A 25,636-nucleotide genomic window follows, 5' to 3' on the forward strand; every position below is an offset into this window, starting at 1 on the left:
AGTGTGATGCAAGTTCCAGAGAAGAAGTCATCTGTTCAACTTTGAAAAGTGGTAGAAGCTTTTGCCACTGCTAGACCTGCACAGCTTTATTTTCCATAAAGTGTGCATGTTATCTGTGAGCCACCTGGAAGTTATGCTAAAGGTATTCATATTTATATATTGAAAAAAGGTTTGGTGGAGCTCTATACTTCTAGTATAACTAATATTAACTTCATTTTTTGGCTTAAGATATTAAGGAATATTTTGACTCTTTATTTGGCACTATTAAGTTGGAATATATTGTATATTAAACTAGTTTGTGATTTTGTTTACAAAACTTTGAGGAGAACATAAATGTTAAAAAATGCTGGAAAATTCAACCGGTGTCAGGTTTTCATACAAATAGGTACTAAGTAGTATAGATGTCATATATATAATATATATTTTATTTATATGAGAATATATAATATTTACAATATTATATATAATATACATAATATAATATATATACAATTATATTTTATATATATAAATGTACTTAAGCTGTTAAACTCAAATATTTATGCCTCAGAATTTGTACAGTGGTGAGAAATTTCAGGAATACTTTAAAACAGATTTTTAAAAAATTTGGCACTCCAAGTGCTAAATTAGAGTAGTAAATAATGTATCCACCAAGAAATTTTAAATTGGGCATAAATTTGTACTCTGCAGGAAAAGTACTATAAAGTGTTCAAGATGATCTATAAAACAGGAATTCTATTTTCCTAAGATTCATTACAAATGATGCATTGACACCTTTAAAATGGTTTGTGGACTTTGGAATCTCTCTTTATTCCTCAATTTGTATTCCAGATAGATCAGACTGGTTACTTTCTGATAGTATTTCTTTTAAGCTGTGATGAGGCCATTGAAGGAACTCAAAGGATGATGTCAGCATCAGCAGACTAATGGTGATGTGATCTGATAAGAGATACTTTAGCATAAAAATATCCAAAATAATAAAAAAAAAATAATAACTTATAAAGTTATTATTTGCATGTAATTTGGCATTTCTTTTTAAAAAATATATATTTATTTTTCAGGTGTAGATGGACACAGCACAATGCCTTTATTTTTATGTGGTGCTGAGGATTGAACCCGGGTCCTGCCAGTGCTAGGCGAGCGCGCTACCGCTGAGCCACAATCCCAGCCCAAATTTGGCATTTCTTAAAGCATAGAAAACATAGGAATATCATCACAAGGAAAAATTATTCTGAAATAGTGCTTTTTTTTTTTTTTTTGGTACCAGGAATTGAACTCAGGGGCACTCAACCACTGAGCCACACCCCCAGTCCTAGTTTGTATTTTATTTAGAGACAGGGTCTTTCTGAGTTGTTCAACTCCTCATTAGGTTCTTGAGGCTGGCTTTGAATTCCTGATACTTCTGCCTCAGCCTCCCCAGTGCTGGGATTACAGGCATGCGCCATTGTGCCCGGCTGAAATAGCTTATTTTAAAAGAAATGGAGTTAATTTTTAATCAGTGAACATTATCAAAAGCATTATTCTTGTCACAATTTTTTAAAGATAATTTCTATTGTAAACCTTGGCCAGTGTTGATTTGAAGCAGTGATGCCCCACGAACAGGGAGCCACGAGAAAGAAGAGATAGAATAAAAAAATGAATAGAAAAGTCATAAAAGGTGAGGCTCATTGTATGAATCCCATGTTAATTCTAATGATAAAGGTAATTTCTATGAATAATCCAAGTAACTTATAATTTAATTATGACTCTTGGAAACCACAAATAGGCATGTTTTACTGTGTTTATGTTTATTTTATAATACCATGCTTTTGGAAAGGAAAATATATAAGCTTTAAATAATTATCAAATTTATTTTACATTCTTTAGTTGACTATGGAATTTTTTCTGCCTTTATACAATTCCAAAGTCTTTCATTTGCAACAATAAGCATGGACTCTAATTTTCCATGCAATTTGCCACAGTGTAAAGATAAATTTTAAGTACAACATTTAACCAGGAGCAGAGCCTGAGCCGCCTTGCAGTAGTGTCTGGGGCCATTCACTATCACGGTTCCTCTCTGCTGTCAAATCTGCTGTCTTCACGTTTTGCATTCAGTGTTCTCTTGCACAGCATCCCCAGAATACATTATTTTTATGTTTTCAATCCAAACAAAATATATATGCTTTCATACAAGTCACATGTGTGTGTTTTGCAGGCCACACATTAGAATATAATGTGCTGTTTTCTCATAGATCAGAAACCAATTCTTCCTCTTCTTCTTTAGTCAGAGTATAAGGCCACAATTGCAATCATTGCTTTAGGCTTGTGCTTTGAATCTGTATTACTCTGTTCTCTCATTGCTATGGTTTTTGCTATTGTTGTGCATGCATGAAAGCTCCTCTCCTTCTAAAGAAAAACAAATATGGGAAAGGTTTCATTAGAATGCATTTTCTGTAGGTTAAGAGGAAGCAATAACTGTAAATTAAAAAAAAAAATCCCTTTGGATACTATTTTGTTCTGCCATGGTGATGTAACTTCTGCCAAAAAGGCTTTTCTTTCTGTTCCACTTCATTCTTCAGAAAATACATAAAATGTCACTTGGGAGAGACTTAACCAAGTAAATGGAGACATTTTGGATCAAAATACACTATGTGTTGCTTTTAAAGACTTAGCTAAAATTCGTGATTAATTTATTTCTTGTTTTTGGTTATTAGCAATATCCCAGGATGGCAGAAGCCACTATCACAGAGGAGCCCCAGTGTAGACATTCCTGTGAGACTTGGGCCTCTGGAACATCTGGGGTAGCAGGATTATCGGTCCTATCAGCAGTCAAGCAGAAGCTTCTACCTGGAGGGAGAGAAGCTGGGGAAGGGATGCCAGGGAGGGAGGGAGGTGTGCCCCCGCATAGCAACCAGATGGCCTAGAGCTGAACACGCAGGGGAGGTCCTGCAAGGAAGGTAGCTCCAGGTGGCTGCAGCAAGACACATAGAGATCGGAATGACAACTGGAGGAGCTGATAGTATTTCTTTTAAGCTGTGATGAGGCCATTGAAGGAACTCAAAGGATGATGTCAGCATCAGCAGACTAATGGTGATGTGATCTGATAAGAGATACTTTAGCATAAAAATATCCAAAATGGATATCATTGTGCTGCAGTGAAAATGGATAATGCTTTGAAGCTGTAGATTTTTGACAAGGTGAGGTGGGGGCTTCTGTTACGTGAAATTCAGAACGCTATTGTGAGTAATTTTTTTTTCCTTATGTTCTCCTGTTTTTTAAAAGACACTATTTATCTTTCAAAACAGAGAAAATAAACTAAAAAAATTAAATGTGACAATACTCCAGTAACAGTACTATTGACTCCTACTTGTAGTACTAAGAGAAACTCCTACTTGTAGTACTAAGAGAAACCTTGGAGAGAGATGCTGTGTGAGCCAATCTGCAGGTGAAGTTCTATTCAGCAGTCAAAAGAAAGCAGTCCTATTGAATACATGCCGTCTCTGTCCCATTTACAAACAAGGATATTGAGTCAAAGGCCATTTGCGTCATCTGTCCAAGACCTTTTCTCCAAAATGGGGGAGAGTCAGGATGAGAACCAATATACTCAAGATCCCACCATCTTATACATTAAGCTCCTCTTTGGCCAGAAATATAATCTTTAGTAATATTGGATGGACATTGCATTTAATATTCCTATCACATCTTATTTATTTGATAATGTACAATATTAAAATATTTGCAGTAATCATGGTAGCCTGAGAATTGAGAATTTTTTTTAAAATGCAGAAATAAGTACAAGAAACCAAAGTCAATAGCATTAAAATGTTTTCTCTTACATCAAAGACCTTGTGCCACAATTATTGGCAAATACTTATGCAGTCATCTTAAATAAATCACAGAGGATGAACGTGTATATATAGGGAAAACAATTACTTAAGTGAATCCACAGAGATGTTGAATATCTCCACCTCAAGTAAGTCATCTTTGCTTGGAGAAAACTCTTTGGAATAGGAAATACTATTTTAAGTTCAAGGACTGAAGGATTAAACCAAACTCATTTTTATTTAGTTAGATGTGGAAAAAATACAGAGTTAATTGGTGGGAAAGATCGGACTGTACCAGAATCCAATTACGGAGTCTTCAAAATACTAGTGAAATAAAAGTTAATGAGACATTTTAAGGACATTAGAATTTTATGATACTGATTTGTTTTGAAAAATGGCAAGGATAAACTTAAATTTAATATGATGAATTAAATTCTCTGTGTTCATTTTGGAATTTCAACAGAAAGAAAATGTAATTAAATATGTGTGTGTATGTTTCCAATTATGAATTTCTTTTGTTCGTTTCTTCCTTTTTATATTGATATTGATTTATTAATTATCAGAAAACTGTGGTCAGTTTTATTATTATGTCCTCTGAATTATAGTAAATGTGTAGGGATGGATTACTCCAGTCAGCTCTAATTCAAACATGATGAACAGATGCCATCACGTAATTACAACCATGAATTTACATTATTTCAGTAAGTACTATAATAGGGAGTAAATTGGTTTGGCATCACTATAAAGTACTTATTAAAATGTGCTTTTCTTTCCTTACAAATAAAGTTAATACACATTAATTTTAATATTATAGTAATTAACTTGAGTATTATAAAGTTACTTAATTGTATAGTCTTTAGAAAATATTATGTAGTCTTTTTAATGGACATAGGCTTATTTTATAAGTAAATGACTATAATAAATCAGTTATTAAGTTATTCAGTTCTTAAATATATGGGTCATAAGAAGATGGATTATGATCTGTAACTATATAAAAGCAAATGAAAGAAGAGTGAGAGGAATTACTATCATGCACATAAAATATCATCTATAATTATTTACACCAGAAAATTATATCTGAGAATAAAAACAACAAAAACTGGTAACCATGAAACTGTATTAATTTGAAAATTCAAGTATTAGCAATTATTTTTTAAAAATGTTACTTATTATGTTTCCAATATAGCTATATTAGACAAAGTAATAAGTACACATGTTTGTAAAATGATATGCTTTTACAAATTACTTTGTAATTTGGTATATATATGGAAATTTTATTTTTCTTCCTTTACAAAGCTTTGAAATGATTTTTTAGTGTTATCAATTCAGGGATACATCTACATTTGTGGGAGATAGTCACAACTAGCAATACACCTTGAACATATCCCCAAAATCTAGCACTAAATTGACAAATATATACCAAAAAGCAATTGAAAAAATAAACACAGTTTTATAGTGTAAATTATATGTTTTAAATTTGTATGTATTCGTGTCATCCATTAGACTGCAGAAGTTTCAACAACAAGGGCCACATCTTATTTATAATATTTTATTCTTAGAGCTTATCACAATGTTTATCATGGTAGGAAATTAGTTTTTGTATTAGGTAGATATGCTTCTGACTGTAATCAACAGGAAACTCAAGGATCATAGCTTAAATCAATAAAGGTAATCCTTCTCATCTGACAAAGAAACTGGAGGTATGCATTCTAGGCTTTAAGCAGCATCTCAGTCATGAAATGTCTCTCTTCATCTGTCTTGTTCTCAATTTACATATTATGAAAGGGACTTCACCTTGCTTTTCCAAACCATATCCTAGTTCAGGTAGGAAGAAAGCAGAGCAGTGAGAGCTTTTCATATTGATGCTCTCTTCTGAGCAGAGATACCTGCCTGTCTTGAGACTAGCAAAGAGTCCCCCAGGTGGAGATCATTAGGGAAGAAGGAGACTAATCATGGTTTGTCCTCTGGGGTTTTCATAAGGATTTCTGCACACAGAGAGGAATAGAGTCTTCATTCAACTTCAAGGAATTGGGTTTAGTTAGCAGGAGCAAAGGAGACTATTGTGTAGTTTAGCAGACAACAAATATTCCAGTTTTTTAATTTTGTGATGGACAATGTTGCAATTACAAATGCATGAATTCTTCTATAATTTTGGTTATACTGGGAGAGAAAGTATGCAATATTGAAAAGCTGCTTTGTTTTTCAATTTGTTTTCTCAGTATAGGGCTTGATCTAACAATGACAATGGAAATTCAAATGTGTAATTATGTCCTTTCCTAGGCCTTGAAAGACAAATATGAACCTAGATTCCATTCATCGATTAATTGAAGAAACTCAAATCTTCCAGATGCAACAGTCGTCGATCAAGCCACGCTGTGACAAGGAAGCTCCTAGCCCCTGCCCTAGGGACACCTGTGGTTCCTGCTTGCCACCTTGTGGGCTATCCTCTCCTGCAGCCTGTGATTTCAGTGCTCATCCCTGCAACACCAACAAATGGGATATTTGTGAGGAACTCCGCCGGCGCGAACTTGAGGAAGTCAAGGCCAGGGCGGCTCAGATGGAAAAGACCATGCGCTGGTGGTCAGACTGCACTGCCAACTGGAGAGAAAAATGGAGTAAAGTTCGAGCCGAGAGGAACAGTGCCAGGGAGGAAGGAAGACAACTCAGAATAAAACTAGAGATGGCCATGAAGGAGCTTAGCGCACTGAAAAAGAAGCAAAGTCTGTCACTTCAAAAGGAGGTGACAGAAGCCACAGTAACCCCGGACCTGGAGCTTCCTGGCTTTGAAGGGTCTCGCCACCGGAAAGAACAGCTTCAAACTAGTTCAGCAATGTGTGGCTCCATCGGTTTGGAGAAAAGACAACTTGTTGAGGAGGAGGACACGAAGAGTAAGGTAAGAAAAAATCCTCTCAGGAATCCAGACATCGCTGCACTTTGAACGTTGTTCAGACCCCTGGGGCAAAGGGACAGGAACAAACCCAGCAGTGCCTCTCTCTGGGCCAGCAGGGCCACAATCTGGGTGGGCCACACGACACTGATTTACTCTTCCACAGTTCTAGGGGCAAGAAGTCCAAGACTAAGGTGTCTGCAGGATCCTCTTCTCCTGAGGCCTCTCTCCTTGGCTTGTAGGGTCTTCTCCCTGTGTCTTCACCTCATCTCTTCTCTGTGTCCAGATTTCCTCTTCCTACAGGGACAGCATCACTAATTCCTCTCGAATGCCCCCTTTTAACTTGATCACTGCTTGAAAGACCCGATCTCCAAATACAGCCCTGCTCTGAGCTATCAGGGATGGGTATGGAGTTTTCAGGAACACGATTAATCATATTGTGACTTTACTAACATATAGCAAAAAAATGGTGCAGCATTTAAAAAATGTGAACAGAAAATAGTTGGAGAGATTTCTCTCCATTCACCCTAAGTGTGTCAATAATGATACATTATTAGAGGAGATTGTTGCTTAATTCTTTAGACTTGCCTCGCTACTTGGAAAAAGATAACTTTGGGCAAATATAAAGAATACATACCATGATTCATACTTGGAATTTTCTAGAGTTGTTTGCATCTTGAGATTTATGGGAATTCTGCATAAAATAAAGTTTCTAAAAAAATGTGTTTTAGTAGTTCATACATTCATTTATCAATAATCTCCTCCCCTTTTTATGACCTGGTAAGTGCTTAGGGACATACTTAGGGAAATTTTAGAAACTCATGAAAGCTTGGTCCATAAAATCATATTGTTACCCCATCTATGAAATTCCATCTCTAAAAACCTGTTGGTCAACATCTTGCAGCTTTAGAATTTATCTAAAATCTTAAGTTTTTTATACTGTTTACAATTTATGTTAGATATAGTCTAGATCCCATTGCAAATGAAGAATTTCAACAGACTGAAATAACATGATTATTTCTACTGGTTTGGTCTTCTAATTGCTTTTGCTTACCTTGACAATGCAGGCTGCTAGTACCTTTATGTACATCTTCCTAGGAATGGGAAATGTTCTCCAAATTCAATTGTGTTAATATATAAATTTGGAAATAGAGATTGGCTACAGGAATGTAGTCAATATAATGTGCCATAAATCCACAAAAATATTTCTTTATTATTAGAAGTCACTAGACTGTGTATGAGAAAATGAAAGATTTTCTGTACACACATTATGCTGGGAAATTCTTAAATTCTTGCACTTTCATTTGGAATATCTTTGTGTCATTAGTGTTAAGAACAAATAATACATAGATGTATTTATTCAAAGTTTTATTTTGGAAAAAATACATAAAATGCCTTATGATTGCAAGAACATAAATGTTTTCTGTTGAAGAAATTTCACTTGGTTTCTTTACTTTGACAAGTTTCACTGTTAGCTCTGGACACACAAGAAGAAAACCTGTGAACATAGAACTTAGGTGAACACTTTACTTAACCAATGATTTTTTTTCTTAGACCTTAAAAATGAAGTACAGGACTCATTTTATTGTTTTTAAAGTATTGTAAATAATTGCAATATTAATTATGAATACGATTAAGACATGGATAATACTAGGTAACTTGGTGTTCACATAGTATCTTAAAAAGAAAATACTACAAATCAAGTATCTTTGAAATTTTAATTGCACTTAGCTTTCTTCTATTTAATTCTCATAAGTCAGGTCAAATTTAAATTATAAACAAATATCCACAACATGAGTTCAACGGAGTTTTGGAATTATTACACAGGATTTTTGGTTCAGTGTGCTGTCCTGGTAATTGATTTCCATGTTTATTAAAATGTCTTAATTTCTATGTGAGATCTGGCTAGTGAATTAAAATTAAACAAGCATGCATATTAAAACATTCAGGACCTTCCTGAAAATTAATTCTTTCTATCCCATCCTTCAAAAAAATGTTTTAAAAAATCAGTTGTTTTTTTTTTTTACTTTGAAACTCTCAAGGGCCTTGTGACAAAATAAGTTTTAAAAAAGAATTAATCAGTTTATAAAAAACTCTACATCTATTCAAATTTACCCAGGTTTATTTTTAGTTGTGATTAGGAAAAGAAGACAAACTGCAAGCTAAAGCAGACCCCTGGAGAAATTGTTTTATAATAATGTTAGAATACAGAAAGAAATAAGTTTGAAGGAGAATGTGATTTTGTTGGGTCACATGATATGACCCTTAGGGAATGATAATGAAATGCAAATATAGATTTGATGTTTATCACAACATTTATTTTCCTTTGAGAATGTTTTGCTTATGAGTTTTCTCCTGAGTCTAAAATATTCAACACAATAATTGGATTATGTTTTCCTTTTCTCAGGAAGAAGGTGTGGTTCTTGATTCATTAAGATTAAATGAGGAGATGAAACCAAATCCGGATTGCACTGATTTGTTCAGGAAGGGTGGTTTTGGAAGCTGTGCCATGAAGCCTGGGCTGAGACTGCCAGCAGGGAACCTGTCCCCAGAGAATGCAGTGACTAAAGTCTCAGCCTGGCAGCTGCCTTTGGAAGACTTCCAAGAAATCCTGTGGAAGGAGAGAGAGTAAGTGCTCATCTTTGTCTCCCTGAACAGAATTCCTTCAGTCTGATAAGCTGGTCATTTGATGATGCATTTGACCTACGTGTAGACACAAGTTGTAAGATCTATGCCCAGCATGTGTGAGGCCCTGGGTTCAATCCCCAGGGATTGGAGAAAAAAAAAAAGTGTACGATTTGAAAAGATGAGCTACACACACACACACACACACACACACACACACACTTTTAATTTTGAAAGTAACTCATAACTTGTTAATCCTTACCATTCTTTTAAGATGACTTTTACCATTAACATGTTATCATCTCTCATTAGGCTAATGGTAATTGTATTTGGATTTTTAATGTAGACTTTCAAAATACTGTGTATTCTCTATGTTTTATAGCTTTATTAGACTTTAGTGAGTCAACAAAGATGAATAAATGTTAATATTATTAATGGACAAATCAGTTTTATGATTCATTAATCACAGAAAGGAACCCTTACATGCTGTCCAAGGTGAAATAGAGGAAGCACACTGGACTTGAGACTAGGTGACCTGGACCTCCTTCCTCCCTGGTTCTGACATGTTCTAGCCAGAGATATTGGGCTACTGTTTCCCTTAAGGACACTAGGTGGCGCTACTATGCTGCTGCTATCCTTTAATAACATATGTTCCTAATCCTGTTTGTTTTGTTTTGTTGATATTGGGGATTGAACTCAGGGGCCCTCAACCATTGAGCAATATTCCCAGCCCAGTCTTGTATTTTATTAGAGACAGGGTCTCACTGAGTTGGTTAGGCCCTTATGGTTGCTGAGGCAGGCTTTGAACTGATGTCAGTCCTCCTGCCTCAGCCTCCTGAACCTCAGGGATTGCATGCGTTCGCCCAAATCCTGGTTCTTAAAGCAACGCCTCCATGTACTCTATTGATGCATCATAAGCAGGGCTGGACAGCCCATCTCATCTTTTGGCTGGGATGGCTCCAATTTGCAGGTAGCTGGAAGGCTGGGAGTGGGATGTCTGAAGTTTGGATCACTCACAGTTCTGGAGGTTGGCCTTGGTTCTCATCAGGGGTCTCTGTTGTAGCACTCACCACAGGACTGCGTGGTTTCCTCCCAGCCCAGTGATTAGATTGCATGAGAGCATCTTAAGATCACCCAGAAAATAGGTAGCATGTTAATAACGTGAAGTCAGGGAGTGTTTCTTCTGACACTTTTGGTGGAGGCAGTCTCACTGGCCCACTCAGGCTCCAGGGCGAGGGCCCCTGGCAATGGGAGGAGTGTGGATTATTTCATGATCAGGGCAGGTAGGAGGCAATCATGTGGGGGACAGCTTTATCCCATCTTCTTCTTTATGGCACTCTTGTTAGGATTACACACAGATGGTGTCTGGGAAAGAGGCCGAAATGTGAAACACTCCGTGTGTGTGTGTGTGTGTGTGTGTGTGTGTTTCCTTCATGATTAGCTTAAAAGCATTAGCATAATGTGGATGGAATTTTTGATGCATTTTAAAATATACCTACCAAATCTGAAAGTAATTATTTCTCCATCTCCTTAGTCAAAAGACTCTAAATGGGTAGAGCTAGAAAAAGAATAGGGATGCACACACACCCATAGATGATAAGTATATATTATATACTTCCATATATGTCACATATTTAAATAATTATATAATATCAACTTTTATAGATGATATAAGTATGTAATATATTATATATTTGATATCTGGTTTATATTGACTCAAATAGTAATAAACATGTGCACAAGCTTTTCAAATGTACTGCAGCTGTTTATCTGCCATTCCTTCTCCATCAGCCTGAAGTGTCTCACTATTCACTCTCCATTTTTCGAGCAATACTAATTCCTTTTTGCAGATTTTTTACCTGTGCTTCACAACATTTATAGATTGTTTTAAATGTTCATCTGTGTACTAATGTATACTATATTATTCTACCATCAAGTATAAATTCCTAATAGAGGAAAAAAAAAACATTAGTAGAAAAAAGAACGCAACTGAGTACAATTTACACTTGTACACATGTTGAAAATCTCATCTGGCCCTTGAATTCTCAGTGAAATTGAAGCCTTTTAGTTTTTATTTCTTGAAGGATTTAGCTCTCTGTAGTCATATACTTCTCTCAAATCTGCCACAGTGTAATAGGAACGGTGTTCTGCATTTCTCCAGATAGAACCCTTTTCTATTCTAGGATGCCGGTTTTAATGGTATTCATATGCTACCTTTATGCGTCCGGCATACACATACACAAAACGTATTTCTGACTTCCTTGTACTGAATTGTCAATCCCCAGAGGAAGTAAACTCTCAGTTCTCAGCTACTTCAGCATGTAAACCTAGATATGCCAAAGAATGAAGAGGGTGGGGGTCTGACTCTGACTCGGCTCTGGCTCTGTCTTCGCACTGCCTCTTAGAAACAATTCCACGGGGGTCATGAGTCCTGGTGGGTGTGTCTGTCAATCAGCTTTTGCATGGAACCCACAGGAGGCAACTGCAGTCTTTATACCACAAGAGAATGTTCCCAGGGATATAGTATTGCTAGCATTCTCTCTAATCTTATAACCCTTTCTTCCTGGGATATCAATGAGTGGGTGGTTTCAGTAAAGAAGCTATGAATATAATTTTTTCTGTGTTTCCATCTAGTCTCTTGACTAGAACACAGGAACCAGCTGCAGAAATACAGGGAATCATTTCCAGCCATGTATGTCCCTCTCTAGAACCTCTCATCAAGTCCACTAAAATTATTATATTGTTCATATTCAGAACACTGTTTAGTTTTATGAACAATTTCCCAACATATGGAAACTCCATATATATATATATACTTAAAGATATCTCAGGTACAAAATTTGGAGTGAGGATAGGAAACCTGATGTTCTTACAGACCTAGGTGGACCTAAACATTAAGAGAGAAGAGTTTTGGCACTACCAAATCCTCTGTAAAGGAGGCCACGAGGTAAACTACTTTGATGAAATGTCTAAGCATATGAATCAGTCTTCTACTTCAATTATGCAGAGCACTCTGTCCCTTATAAATGCTTGCTTTGTGTCATTTAAGCTGAGCTTCAGTTCATCCTATTTTCGTTCCTTAATCCGTTTTTCTATATAAAAGTAGCATGCTTATATTTTGCTTTGCTTCATTAAGTGTTGAAAATTTTTGGTAATAAAATGAGATTTAAAGTACCATTGAGAAAGTGTAGTGAGTTAAAAAGCTTTAAAGATATATATATATATATATATATATATATATATACATACACACACACACACACACACACACACAGAGACATATATATATATATATACACACACACAGATATATACATATATATGTATATAAAATATATATACTATATATTTAGAAAGATAAATATGACATTTCTATTTCCTACATATATGTACATCTATTACTCAACACAATGCAAAAAGTGATATATATTGAATATATTGGCTGCCAGATACAAAACTATCATCAGGAGAGTGTTCAGGCAGCAGTCAGGGAAAGCTGTAGGCAGTGGGGTCTTCTTGGACCATTTCTGTGGCATGACAGTGCACTTGTCCCTGACTGCTTTACCTCCAAGCCTTGTTGTCTGAGTTAATGTGCTTAATTACATTTCTTATCTAATTAAATAAATTATACATGGCTTTATTGGCAACTTAAGAACACCCATTGATAAAAATATAATTATAAATAGCTGGGAATGTGATCACAAAATAACATCTATGTTGCTTGTGAAAGCATATTTGTAGTAACTTTTATTGTTAGCATTTACATACTAACTCTAAATTTTAGACTGTCATAAAAATAAATACATTTATGTTTTTCATGCTCAATTATTTTTATTTGGCAAAAATATTTTGAAACTAATGACTTATTAGGAAATACTGATTAGACATTTTTTTCAATGCAGTTTTCCAGAGTGCAAAATTATTAGTATTTATTCCCAGATATTAATGTTTCAAGACTTCACTTCCAAGAAATGTTTTGAATAGTCTTCCTGTGCAAATATCTAAATTTAATCTTCAACTACTGTGAGATCATGATAGATAATAATGTATTAAAGATCAGACATAGGGGCTGGGGATGTGGCTCAAGCAGTAATGTGCTCGCCCGGCATGCGTGGGGCGCTGGGTTCAATCCTCAGCACCACATAAAATAAAATAAAGATGTTATGTCCACTGAAAACTAAAAAAAAAAAATATTAAAAAATTTTCTCTCTCTCTCTTAAAAAAATATTTTAAAAATCAGACATAAATATATCACACCTTTCCATAAAAGTAATTTTAGTTAGCATTTTACCTTTTAGAACCTATACATTTCATATATATCAATCTGATTTTTAAAATTTCATAATATCAAATAAAAGATGATCTATTTTTGTTGAGTCTTATGTTTTTAATTTTGTTCTTTTAAGTAATGTGTACATGAAATATGTAATATTTTTAAAGTAGATATGGGATTTTTTTCTTTGCTTCTTATAGTTCAAGTAGCATCACCCTGGCATTCATTTCAATTGTACATTTAGCTATAGAATTAATCATTTTTGAAAATCTCTCTGAAATGGAATAAATTGATTAGGATAAAATATTAAGGACTTGTAGTGTGCCCTCTGCTGCATAAATGTGGATGTGCAATATCCTCAATGCTTGCACCAAACCACACATTTTAAAAATATAGGGCCACACTAAAAATATTCAAGCACCACATGTTCATTTAATGATTTTTTTGTGAATTACTTGCCTTCTCCTGTACATGATCAAAGTGTAATGTTTTACTTACTACAAGTACTTGACTTTTTAAGGAAACTGATATATTGGATGTTTATTTAAGATGTATACTTACAAAGAAAAATAGTACTATACTGGATGTTTATTTAAGATGCATACTTACAGAGAAAAAATAGTACTATATTTGAAATGTTACTAATTTGCTTTATATAGAAAACAAGTCATTATTAATTTTAATTTACTTTGGCCTGATTATATTCTGTTTAATTCATGGATTGGCTTTGGATATTTAGTCTAGGTCTAGATATAATCTAGATGTAGTTATATCTTTATATTTTATGTGACTGAAAGTATATGTGAAATAATATAATTATTTATATTATAAATCCCCTAGCTAGTGTTTGAACCATCCTTACCTAATCAGAGAGAGTCCAGAGAGAGAAAGAGAAAGACAGAAAGAGAGAGAGAGATGATCTTCTTCAACTAGGTAAAAAACCCTGAAAGAAAAGTAACTGCAATAATTTTGATAAAACTTAATATTAAGCCACAACGTGGGTCAACATTCATTCTCAGTGACATATAACATTTTTTAATGCACATTATTTTTCCCAAAAAGTTTAACTTAATTTGAATTATTAAATTATCATTTGATTTAAATGCAATGTCAAAAGGTGACACTTGATTTCTGAATATATAGGATTTTGAATTTGTGATTTAAATATCTAGAATTTATCAATTTTTCAAGTATAATTTTCTTAGCATTCTATTTTTCAAATAACAAAATTAGTTTTAGGCAAAATATCAAAGCATATTCCATTACACAAATGTAGTTAACTAAAATTTTTGATTAATTTTTTAGTAATTTTACATCTTGTCTAGCATTTAAGTTTTTCAAATATTAACAATATTCCAAATTTCTATTCATTCAAACCTAATAAATCAAAATTTTAAATTTTATGATGATTATCTTGAATGTCCCAACAAAGTTTCAAGCTTAGAGCTACAATTTTTAGACTATTCAACTTAAATTCAAAGTGCTAGTTAATACCTGAAAACTTTTAATATTCTAATATGCATTATCATCCCAAATTTAAAGTTTGCATGTGTCCAATAGGTATTGTATTTCCTAAAGTATTTCAATGATTTGTAGACATACTTTCTAATTCAACACAAAATAATATATTTGGTGATCTGAAAATTATTTCTGTACTTATTTTCTTCTCAATATCCCAAACACTATTTCTGTGCTTTTTTTTTTTTCTTCTCAACATCCCAAACACAGTCACTAATTTGGACAGAAATAAATCTTGGTAAGAAGCTTGGGTGTTGGCTGGCTGGGTTTGCTCATCAGAAATTGGAGCCGAGGCTATTAATTGGAAGCATAGATATTCATAGGCACAGTTTTGAAACCTAGACTTCTACACTGAACTTTTTCATTTGGTAATTTTGTTTAATGTATTTGCTGTGATAATAAGGATTGCAAATCAAAATCCTTATAAAAATTATGGTGGATTTTTTTCAACCTGAGTCCTTTGTAGTTAAACTAAGCTGTAAATAAGTCTTTTATATCCTTGTGTGGCTTGATTCATGCAAATGCAATTATATAACTCTTTAATAGGCTCCTTATCCATTTGATTGGATTAAACTAATATATTTATAGCCTGATACTATTTGAATTATTCTTACAGCATTGCTACTAGGAAAATTCATATTTCCTACAGATAGGTAAATGATGCTCAATTTTGATTCCACATGCATTTTCTACTTTATAAATACATTTCAAGCTCTTCCTAATAGCACTTACCATTACTAAAATAAATCTGTGTGCTTATTAATTATAATTACCATAAGGCTTTAACTATCAAACACAAAAATCTCAGTGTTATATAACACTCAGAATTTATTTAGCTAGAGCTGAGCATGTGCGGTCTTCACTAGTTTTTTGCTGTTTCACATCTAATATCCTCTGTCTGAGCTTAGAGTTGAGGAATGAGGAAATCAACTCCATCATGAAATGAGGAAAAAGAAGGAGGATGTTTGAACAGAAATCTAATATCTCAGACAGGCGAGGACAGGCCAGCTGTAAAGGTCAACCTATGCTAATGACAATCACACATAAATTAATTATTTTCAGTGACTCACTCTAGTGGACATTGTGGGCAAGGAAAAAAAATATCAAAGGCTTAGGTGTTAAAAGACCAGATTTTATCCTACTTCTGTTTGTATTTCTACAAATGGAACATGAATCTAAATTATTTCCAGTAGTTTAAATAGAGATCACAGTGAAATTGCTTTGTTAAAACTAAATTGCAAATAATAAAAATATTTTCGACTCCCAATAAGTGACTAATTTTTAAACTTAGATGAGCTTCTTGGTGTTCTGTGTCATATCAGAGGATGCTTCATTCATATACGGTTACAAGAGGAAGATGTGTCAAAACCGCGATGAAATTAGAAACATGTATGTCCTTCTCTGGGTGGAAGTCATGGAAATGTGAGGAACTGACAGAAATGCACGGCAGCAAGCAGAAGGGCAGTGTTGGCAAAGCTGAGTTTACTTTGTTTGATCTACCTTAAAGCTAATTGCCAGAATAACAAATTCAACCAAGTTTTAGTCAATATTTATACATTTTATACATTGAAAGCACATTTTCTCTCATAATGGCCATTAACAAGCATCAAAGATTAGGAAGAAAGAAAACACAAAAATTGATACATTCCTAAAATCATTTTCAAAATATGTCTGTTTCACTTTCTTTTACTTCTTATATGTTTTAGGATGCGTGTTGCTCTGGAAAAGGAGGTAGAACGCCTGGAGTCAGCTCTGTCCCTGTGGAAATGGAAGTACGAGGAGCTAAAGGCCTCCAAGGAGGCCAACGTGCAAGAGGTACGTCAAGATTCAGAGGAGAGAGGGCAGCAGGTTGCCTGTCTCGGAGTGGGTAACGCAGTGAACCCAGGGCAGAAGGCATGGCAGAGAGGAGAAGGTGGCTAAAAGATGGAAATTCCTCTAAAGAAAACTATTTGAAAGCACGTGTCAGTAGCAGACTTAGTCACACCCTGGCACTGAGAGTCTGGTTCTGAATGGCACACTGTGCTGCAGTTTTATGTTAGTATTTCTGTTTCTTAGAACCCTCTGTTGTATATATCTGAGGTGTACATATAGACGGTGAGATGGTTCCTGATCAACATGACGGTTGGTACCCGGTACCCACTATAGACTCCTGGGAAGGGACTGCTCACGTTGTATTTCCTGCCATCCATCATAAACAACTAACTGCTCATATTCTTTAATGAAGCAGTCTGAAATATCAATTTATCCCTAGTGGGTTTAGGTTCTGTTCATGGTGGCATTATAGTTATTTATGATCAACCATTTTTCTTTCTAAAAAAATATTTTTTGTTTGTAGATGAACACAGTACCTTTATTTTATTTATTTATTTTTATGTGGTGCTGAGAATAGAACATAGTGCCTCACACGTGCTAGGCAAGCACTCTATCACTGAGCTACAACCCCAGCCCCCCCAGTTGCCTTTTTACATTTCTTTTGCATTATTGCCTGTAGAATATTGTCATTGACCCTCTCATTTGAGTGGTTTATTAATACCTAGTATTCAAAGACATGAAAAGAATGAAATCCTGCCTTTTGCAACAGTGTGGGTGGAACTGGAGATCATTGTGTTAAGTGGAATAAGTCAGGCGCAGAAAGACATCCTCTGTGCAACCTCACTCCAAAGTGAACATTAGAATACAGATGTCATACAAGTTGGGAGTAGAAAGGTGGTGACCACAGGCTGGGGCCAGGGAAAAAGGAGGCCTAGTGGAGGTCAAGCAGTGTGGGGTAACTGAGATGGGACTAAGAGGTTTGGGCTTGCTGTTTCACAGTAGGGTAATTATAGCAATGGCAACGTGTTTCAAAAATCTGGAAGAAAATACTTTGAATGTTTTGCCATACAGAACTGGTAAATATTTGAAGAGATAGATATGTTCAAAATGATGTACACACTACAATATATTCAATACACAATGTATTCATGTATTGAAACAACACACAGTGTCTCATAGATACATATACAATTTTTAAGTTTTAGGTATCAGTTAAAAATAAATTTAATAAAACAAAAAGAAAGTTGGGCACTGTGGTGCACACCTGTAATCCCAGCAACCTGGGAGGCTGAGTCAGGAGGATCACAAATTCAGAGACAGCCTCAGAACTTAGTGAGGTCCCTAAGGAACTTAGCGAGACCCTGTGTAAAAAAAAAATAAAAAATAAAAATAAAAATAAAATAAAATAAAAAGAGCTGGGGATGTTGCTCAGTGTTAAAGCGACTCTGGGTTCAACCCTTTACCCTACCCCCCAAAAAAATTAAAAAGGAAAGTAATTGTACATATTCTGTGTTCATTGTATCAGGTTAGTGTTCGGGAAAGAAAAATGAGCAAATCAAAGGAAAGAAAATAATGAGCAAGAATACTGACAACTAAATCCTATCAAGTAGGTTAACATTTAGCAGGTGCATGTGAAATATGCAGATATCGTATACATGCACACACACTTACACGAATATATGAACTGGTGATATTTATATATGCACAAGTACCTAACTGAACCTGGAGACTCTGGGTACAAACATTTGCAATTAATTAGTTTACTTTTTATTGGAAGAATAGTTTACAATATGAAAAATCATGTTATTCTTAAATACGTGTATATGCTATATATGCTAATGGATTCTAAATTTGACTAAGAAAACTAATATGTGAGATAAAATTGGTTTGAAATCCAATTTTCAAAAAGGCCACATGCATGTACTATCTCTTGCCACTAGTGTGCAGTGCAGACTTGATAATGTCACTGAGTTTCATAAGCCTTTTTATTCAAGAAATTTAACACTAACATTGTAACTGGTTGGGGAAGAAGTCATGGTTTCGATTCGGTTTATAAAGCAATATGTATATTTTTAAATGTTTGATATTTTATATTCAAAGATGATTTTTGGTAGCAAGTCTGATAATGTTCACTCTAAACAAATCAACAAAAATATTTAGGTGAAAAAAATAAAACAAATATACAATTATAAAATATAAATTTCTTCTTTCTTTGATGTCCATACAGAATTACGTATTTATACACATGTGATGCTTTTGCAATATATAATAGTGGTAGGGTTTTCAGAATAGAAGAAAGAAGAAAGAATTTTTATTATAGATGAAGAAAATTTATAAACATAAATGGTTTGTTCTATTTATACGGGATTGAAAAAAATCTCTTTCACTTCCTAACAAGTAACTCATTTTATTCTTAGAATCTTTTTGTATGAATGTTGTATGCACATTTATTTTAATTTTTATATAATGATGAAATGTTTAAAAATATTCAAAACTGAACTAATAAGAATACCTAGTCACATATAATTAATTATATGTCTTTTGTTTAATTCTTTTTAATAATGGATTACAACAGAAGAAGGATTTTATGGTATATTTTAAAATGGCATTGTCAGGTAAGTGTAAGGACAAAATATTCAAAGTCTAGATACAAGTTGATTGACATTCAGAAAAAGTGTGTCATGATGCATGAGTTGAAACTTTATATGTATTATTCTTTCTTACTCTCTGTCTCCTCAAAACTTTTGATAATTACCTTCACTTTCACTGTCTAGTTTTATGGTTTTATACATAAAACTGTTCAAATATAAGAGCAGTTCTTTTGTGGATACCAGAAACAGTTTAAAAGAAAATTCATGTCTGGTTGAGGACTGCTGATGGAAAGATTAGCAATTGTTAGAGCTGGAAACAGATGTGCTTGGTCGAGCTAGATTTTTAAAAATGTATTTAAAAGTCTGGTGTGCTTTAGTGAGAAATCATTCTTAAATCACTGACATTTAGAGGAGAGAAATGGTAAGAATTTAATTGTAAAATCTAAGTAAGTATTTAAAATGCAACCAAGATAATAAGCAATAGAGGTAATTATATCCAAAATGCTGTTCCTGTGTTGAATTTAATACTTATTCAGCTCTTTCTTTGCAAGTCTATACATATTGATTTGGAATTAGATTACGAATTCTAAGTGTGCTGAAATGATCATTCCTATGAAATCTCATGGTCTAGAGGATCAAATATTCATGCAAGAAACATTGATTACAAATAACTGTGACAACTCATTTAAAGAATCAATGACTCTTATTCTTTCCATAATGGAAGAGATCCTTTGACATATATGAGAATACTGCTAACATTTTAAATCGTCTCAATCTAAAAACCTGAAAGTTTACATTTTTCTTGAAAATACTGTGCTTCTACCTCTTACTCTTTTATGGATTGTATTAAATAAAATATAAAATATTATATCATTTTGTGATCATAAAATATGTCTAATAGTTTATAATTCACAGTGATTTTCATTAAATGTTTGTGAATGATTATGTTCAGAGGCAAAGGCATCTTGCTACCCCGATGGTAACAGCCTGCATCAGAGTCTTACCTCTGACATTTCAAACACCTTTCTGATGTGGTGATAATAGGTTAGAATTACTAGCTGCACAAGCTAAAATTTTACACTTACATTTTTTAAAGATATGTCATGGGGACGCTATTCCACACCTACCAAGAAAAGGTCCTTGAAGATTCTTATTAGAAATAAGCATCTGGAGAACTATCAGCACAGTTGTGAGAGCCAAGCTAATTTGGAAACATTGTCTCATTGCTATTCTTGTGGCTTAAGAAATAATTTCATAGAAGTGAGTGAAAACATTAATGTAGCTCTTCGATTCTCCCTCCAAACTACATCTGGTACCGTCCCTTTCCATTCCTGCCCCATCCCCGTCAGAGCCAGCACCATCTCTTGCTTGGTGTCTCCATCCAGATCTCCTCACCACCATGCCTGATCTACTTGACTCCTTTTCCATCCATCAACCAAGGAGACATTTCTAAAGCTTTACATTTGTTTGAAACATTCCAAGACCTCCCTTGCACTTAAAGTAAGCGCTGTCTTCCAAGAACTTTGGGAGACCAGGAAATGCAAATTCACCTGGCCAAACCACCTTGCAGACATTTGATGGATGCCCAGTGATGACACCACTCATTTCTACCTTAACTGCTGAGCAGTGACACAATTTTAGCTAATAGTGCCCAACAGACTTTTTTTTTTTTTTAAGTAAGTACCATCCCTTTTTCTCCTCTGTTTGGAGGGCAGTCTTCTTCCACTCTGCCACTCTGTGGTCCTCTGGGTTCTCAGAGGCCACATAGCTGGATGATAGGCATCAGGATAAAGATTAGGAAAAAGGAAGGAGGTCAAGTGGGAATGATTTAGATGGGCCAGGCTTCAGAGTAGAGCACATGACTTCCCCTTCCCAACTCAAGGTGCGTTACTCAGTGGACCAGCCACACAGAATTCTATGTTGAGAAATACGTTCAAATGTTTTACTCAAAAGGAGAAAGAAAATAGATTAGATAAGCATCTAACTAGTGTCCCATTTGGGGTCAACATGTTATCTAATACAGCGATACTTATTAATATGACATCTTGTTAATAAATGCATTGGCTAAAATATTGCTTTCATTGTAATTGATAAATGATGAAGAATTCAGCTTATATTTAAGAGAACGCAGGCTTCCTAATTCTGAACCCTCACATTAAGAGCTTGCCTTACATCCATGCAGCTGTTTTTACCCCAGGGGACCCTGTCACTTCATGGCCTATGTTCTGGAGAAAGATTGCAGGGTGTGTGCTTCCCACACACATCTCTTTCCCAGAGAAATGGGTGGTGGTGGTGGGGGGGTGAACAGAGCTGCACATCTCCAGTTTCCCCTTCAACTCACCAACCAGATGATCCTCCATCCACTGGGGAGGCGAGTGGAGTCTTGGGGGGCAGCTGGGCATCTACAGGGGTGATGGCCTGTGTGGTTACAGGTCAGCAGTGCCTCTGCTCTTCTTCTTCTTCTCCCTGGCCATGTGAACCTCCAGCTACACTGGCGTTCATTCCTTTCAACAGACAAACAGAAGGACTTGCTCAGTACCCGGGTCCACGCTGCTCAGTGGCTAAGTCCACCCACCCTTCTGTGTCCAGAACACCATAGCAGCTTTCTCGGCTCCTACCTGCCAGGCACACCTTGCTGTGCACCTCAGTTTACGCATCACGTCATTAGAGTCATTTCTTTCCAACACCTGCTTCTTTTCCTGTTTACCCTCAATACAAGGTGTGAAATTTTGAAAGACCTCATCAGAACGAGTAGAGCTTTGTATTCATGTGCCTCAACCCAGTGTTGAGCACAAGTTTTCAGTTTGTGGTGGATCTGAAATGAGTTGGACACGGTCCTGGTATTTTCCTTGCTAGCTCTACTTGTGTCTGTTCTGCGCACTGGCTGTAGCTGCAGTGTGAGGAGACTAGTTGAAATCCTACCCTTGTCTTTTATTAGCCTGATGATTCCACTGCTCTGCATCCCTAAGGATTTTAGATTTTCCAGGGCACTGGAATGAGTCTTTATCCCTGAAGTCCTATCCATCATGAAAATTTGCTCAGCCCGTTCTTTGTATGACATAAATTAGCTTATCAGGAAAAGAGTAAGGCAGATAAAACACCAAATTAGAATTCGGCAAATGCAGAAGAAAAATGAAGCATATGGGACCCATTTTGCTGACATAAGTACCTCCAAGACCTTTTTAAACAAATGTAATTAAGAATGATACAAGCACTAAATTACATAAGTCAGAATTAATTAAACTACTAGTGGATAATTTATAGGCATTGCCAAGGTAACCCTCAGAACACTGAGATGACTGAATATACACTAAGATCATTATGAGACTCATTAAAAAAATTTAGCCTATTCCTAATCCATTTTACTTGTGGAAACATAAATTAAAAAGAAGATGAAAACAGATATTTTAACATTTATTTAACTTAAGCAATACTATCTTAAAAAATAGAAGGAAAGAAATCAGCTAATATTAAATTAAGATATACATATTAGTAGTTTGAGAATAATGGTAATATTAGGCTAAAAGAAATAAGGACTAAAGTCTCTAAGAAAGTTACAAAAAAAAGTTAATTTACCCCACACCTTGGCGCTGTTTCACCCAGTATGGAGCAGAGAATTCATGAAATATTTTTATCTCTATTCCACTGGGTGGGCTATTTTGCAGTGGTCCTTGCCTCATAAATGCAAAGTCTCTGTCTTTTTTTTTTCTATAAGAAAACCTTATGCAGGGACATTCTGTGTAAACTATTCCATAGATAAAGATCCACCTCAATACATAGCATTGGTCTTTTTAACTGGAGGACCAGCTGTCCTGTTGAGAAGGAGATTGAACAAGGTCATCTGCCTTCTTCCCTTCTCCCTGAAGGTTTCCTCACCTCCCCACCTCTTCCCCCCCCCCCCCCGGTCCCGACATCAAAAGTTTTGATTGTGTATATGGCTGGGTGAAAAATCAGACTGAATCAAAAATATGTTATCTCACTTTAAAAATGCTTGGACATACAGACATCTGAAACGATAAACTGAAAATTGTTAATTCTTTTCACATATATTGTATAACCTTCATTATTTTCTAAACATTCCCTTTTAGACTTTTAAAATACATAATCTGAGGTCAGGGAACCAAGGTGGGAGTTCAGGATCTGTGGGGTTGTGAAGAGGCGTGTTTGTATGTAACGAGATAAAATTGCTTGCATGGGCAATATAATTGAAAAATGGGTAGTGCTCCTCCTTTTCGGAATTTCTGAACCAAATGCAACATAAATTATAATGCTCCCTATTATTCTACCCAGCTTGTGCTTTGTGCTAATGTAGAGGTTAGAATTTCTTTCTTTCTTTCTTTCTTTCTTTCTTTCTTTCTTTCTTTCTTTCTTTCTTTCTTTCTTTCTTTCTTTCTTTTTGCGTTTTACTCCATAGCTGTACACATTCTTTAAAAAATTATAATCATTTTCAAAAGATATAAACTCACCCAAAATTAAAATGTTGGATAACACAGATGAAAACAAACATGTACAATAAATTGTATGTGGATATTTCACTAGTGTATCCTGAGATAATTTGGTTTAGGCACTGAAGAGTGTAAGAACAGCACAGGAAATGAACCACACAGAAACTAAGGGAGAAAGCTGGATTCCTTTGGATGAGAGGAGATAATAGGAAAAAAAAAACACTCAGGGGATTGAAATACAACAAGTAAACAACAACCAGAATGAAAACAAAAGAGGAAAAAAGAATGTGCAAAAAAGCCAAGTCACCACTCACCACTCCCCCATGCTCTGCGGGAGGGGAGTCCTGCCATCTCCACACTCCTGCCAGCAGACTGTCTGGAGTTACAAACCCCATTTCTGGGACTTGATCACTTTTTAGTGACTTATTATCCCCCAATGCTTCAGACTACTTCCTAGGTCACTGGTCACCCCTGGAGAGCACAATTTGATGCGGTGCAATCAGGATTGCACGGGGATAGCAGGACAAAACATGACAAGTCACTTGGAAGACTGCCTTGTAGCTGCCCTGTATAGGGTTGTGCCATCTGAACACCCATAGCATCCCCAGCACCTCTCCTGGCTGGGTGCTTCCTAACTGGCACCTATAATTTACAAGCATTAAGAAATCACAGGCAGAAGGCTAAAAGAGCACTTTAGCTAGCATTTTCCCACAGATCACACAGGAGGTTGAAAGATGCATAGCCTGCATCCTGCAAGAGAGGGGACCCTTTGAAATATACTTTAGAATGTGTAATTGCCACTTGAGGCAAATTTCCTTTGCAATATAGTACAGAAGTTATGATCAAAGCCAATTGGGATATGATTTTATATTTATATTAAAACGTTGTCTAATGTGTACAAAATGAGGTGCTGGCAGAATCTTGTATGGTAGCTCTCACATGTATAATCTGAATACCATACAAATATTTAAGATATTTTAATGCAGTCATAATGAATTAGCAAAATTCATTAGATTCAGCTAGGAAGAATTTAAAAATTATAGCTAGATTGATAGATATGTCTTTATCTCCAGGTCCCTCTTTTAGAGAATTTTACTTAATTGAATTCAGGGCTTCTTAGGTATCTGTATTCTGAGATGCTCATTATTCTGCTGTGTATTCTCCTTTGAGAACTGCTGCTTTAAGTCACTATATTCCAAAGCTAGAAGAGAGCATGGAGATCCCAAAGACCAACTGTGATGTTTAATTCTGTGTGGCTGCTTGAGTGGACCACAGGATGCCCAAATACTCGGTCAATTATTTTCATTGTGGATGTGAACATATTTTGGGTGAGATTAACATTTGAATCCAGAGACTCGGGATAGCAAATTGCCCTCCCCAGAGTAGTTATATCTCATCTAATAAATTAAAGGCCTAAATACAACAAAATTGTGACCTTCCCAACAGTGACTGGGAACACCTCCAGCCTGCCTTCCTTCTAGCTGGATGCTGGATTTTTCCTGACTTCATGGGTCTACAGCTGCTAACTGTAGATCTTGGGATTTAGTTTACGTAATTCTTTCTGGGCATATGTATACTTATGTATAAACACATGCACATATACACCCTCACACAAAAAGCAACATACACACACAAACATCTAATTGGTTTTCTCTGAAGAACCTGGCTAATCTATCCAACCC

The 25,636-nt window shown here is 35.3% G+C and overlaps 1 protein-coding gene across 4 annotated transcripts in view; it reads left to right on the forward strand.

Annotated features, from left to right (window-relative positions):
- Positions 1 to 25,636, forward strand: part of Ccdc102b (coiled-coil domain containing 102B) — a 195,433-nt gene that overhangs the window by 25,882 nt on the left and 143,915 nt on the right. For all 4 annotated transcript variants that reach the window (XM_048806624.1, XM_048806622.1, XM_048806623.1 and 1 more), the window contains exons 2-4: positions 6,084 to 6,696; positions 9,098 to 9,318; positions 16,813 to 16,921. In XM_048806624.1, coding sequence (XP_048662581.1) covers positions 6,100 to 6,696; positions 9,098 to 9,318; positions 16,813 to 16,921 — 927 coding nt within the window. In that variant the 5' untranslated portion in view covers positions 6,084 to 6,099. The remainder of the gene's footprint in view (positions 1 to 6,083; positions 6,697 to 9,097; positions 9,319 to 16,812; positions 16,922 to 25,636) is intronic.

This window comes from Marmota marmota, unplaced genomic scaffold (assembly GCF_001458135.2).
Source record: "Marmota marmota marmota unplaced genomic scaffold, marMar, whole genome shotgun sequence".
Taxonomy (NCBI): Eukaryota; Metazoa; Chordata; class Mammalia; order Rodentia; family Sciuridae; genus Marmota; species Marmota marmota.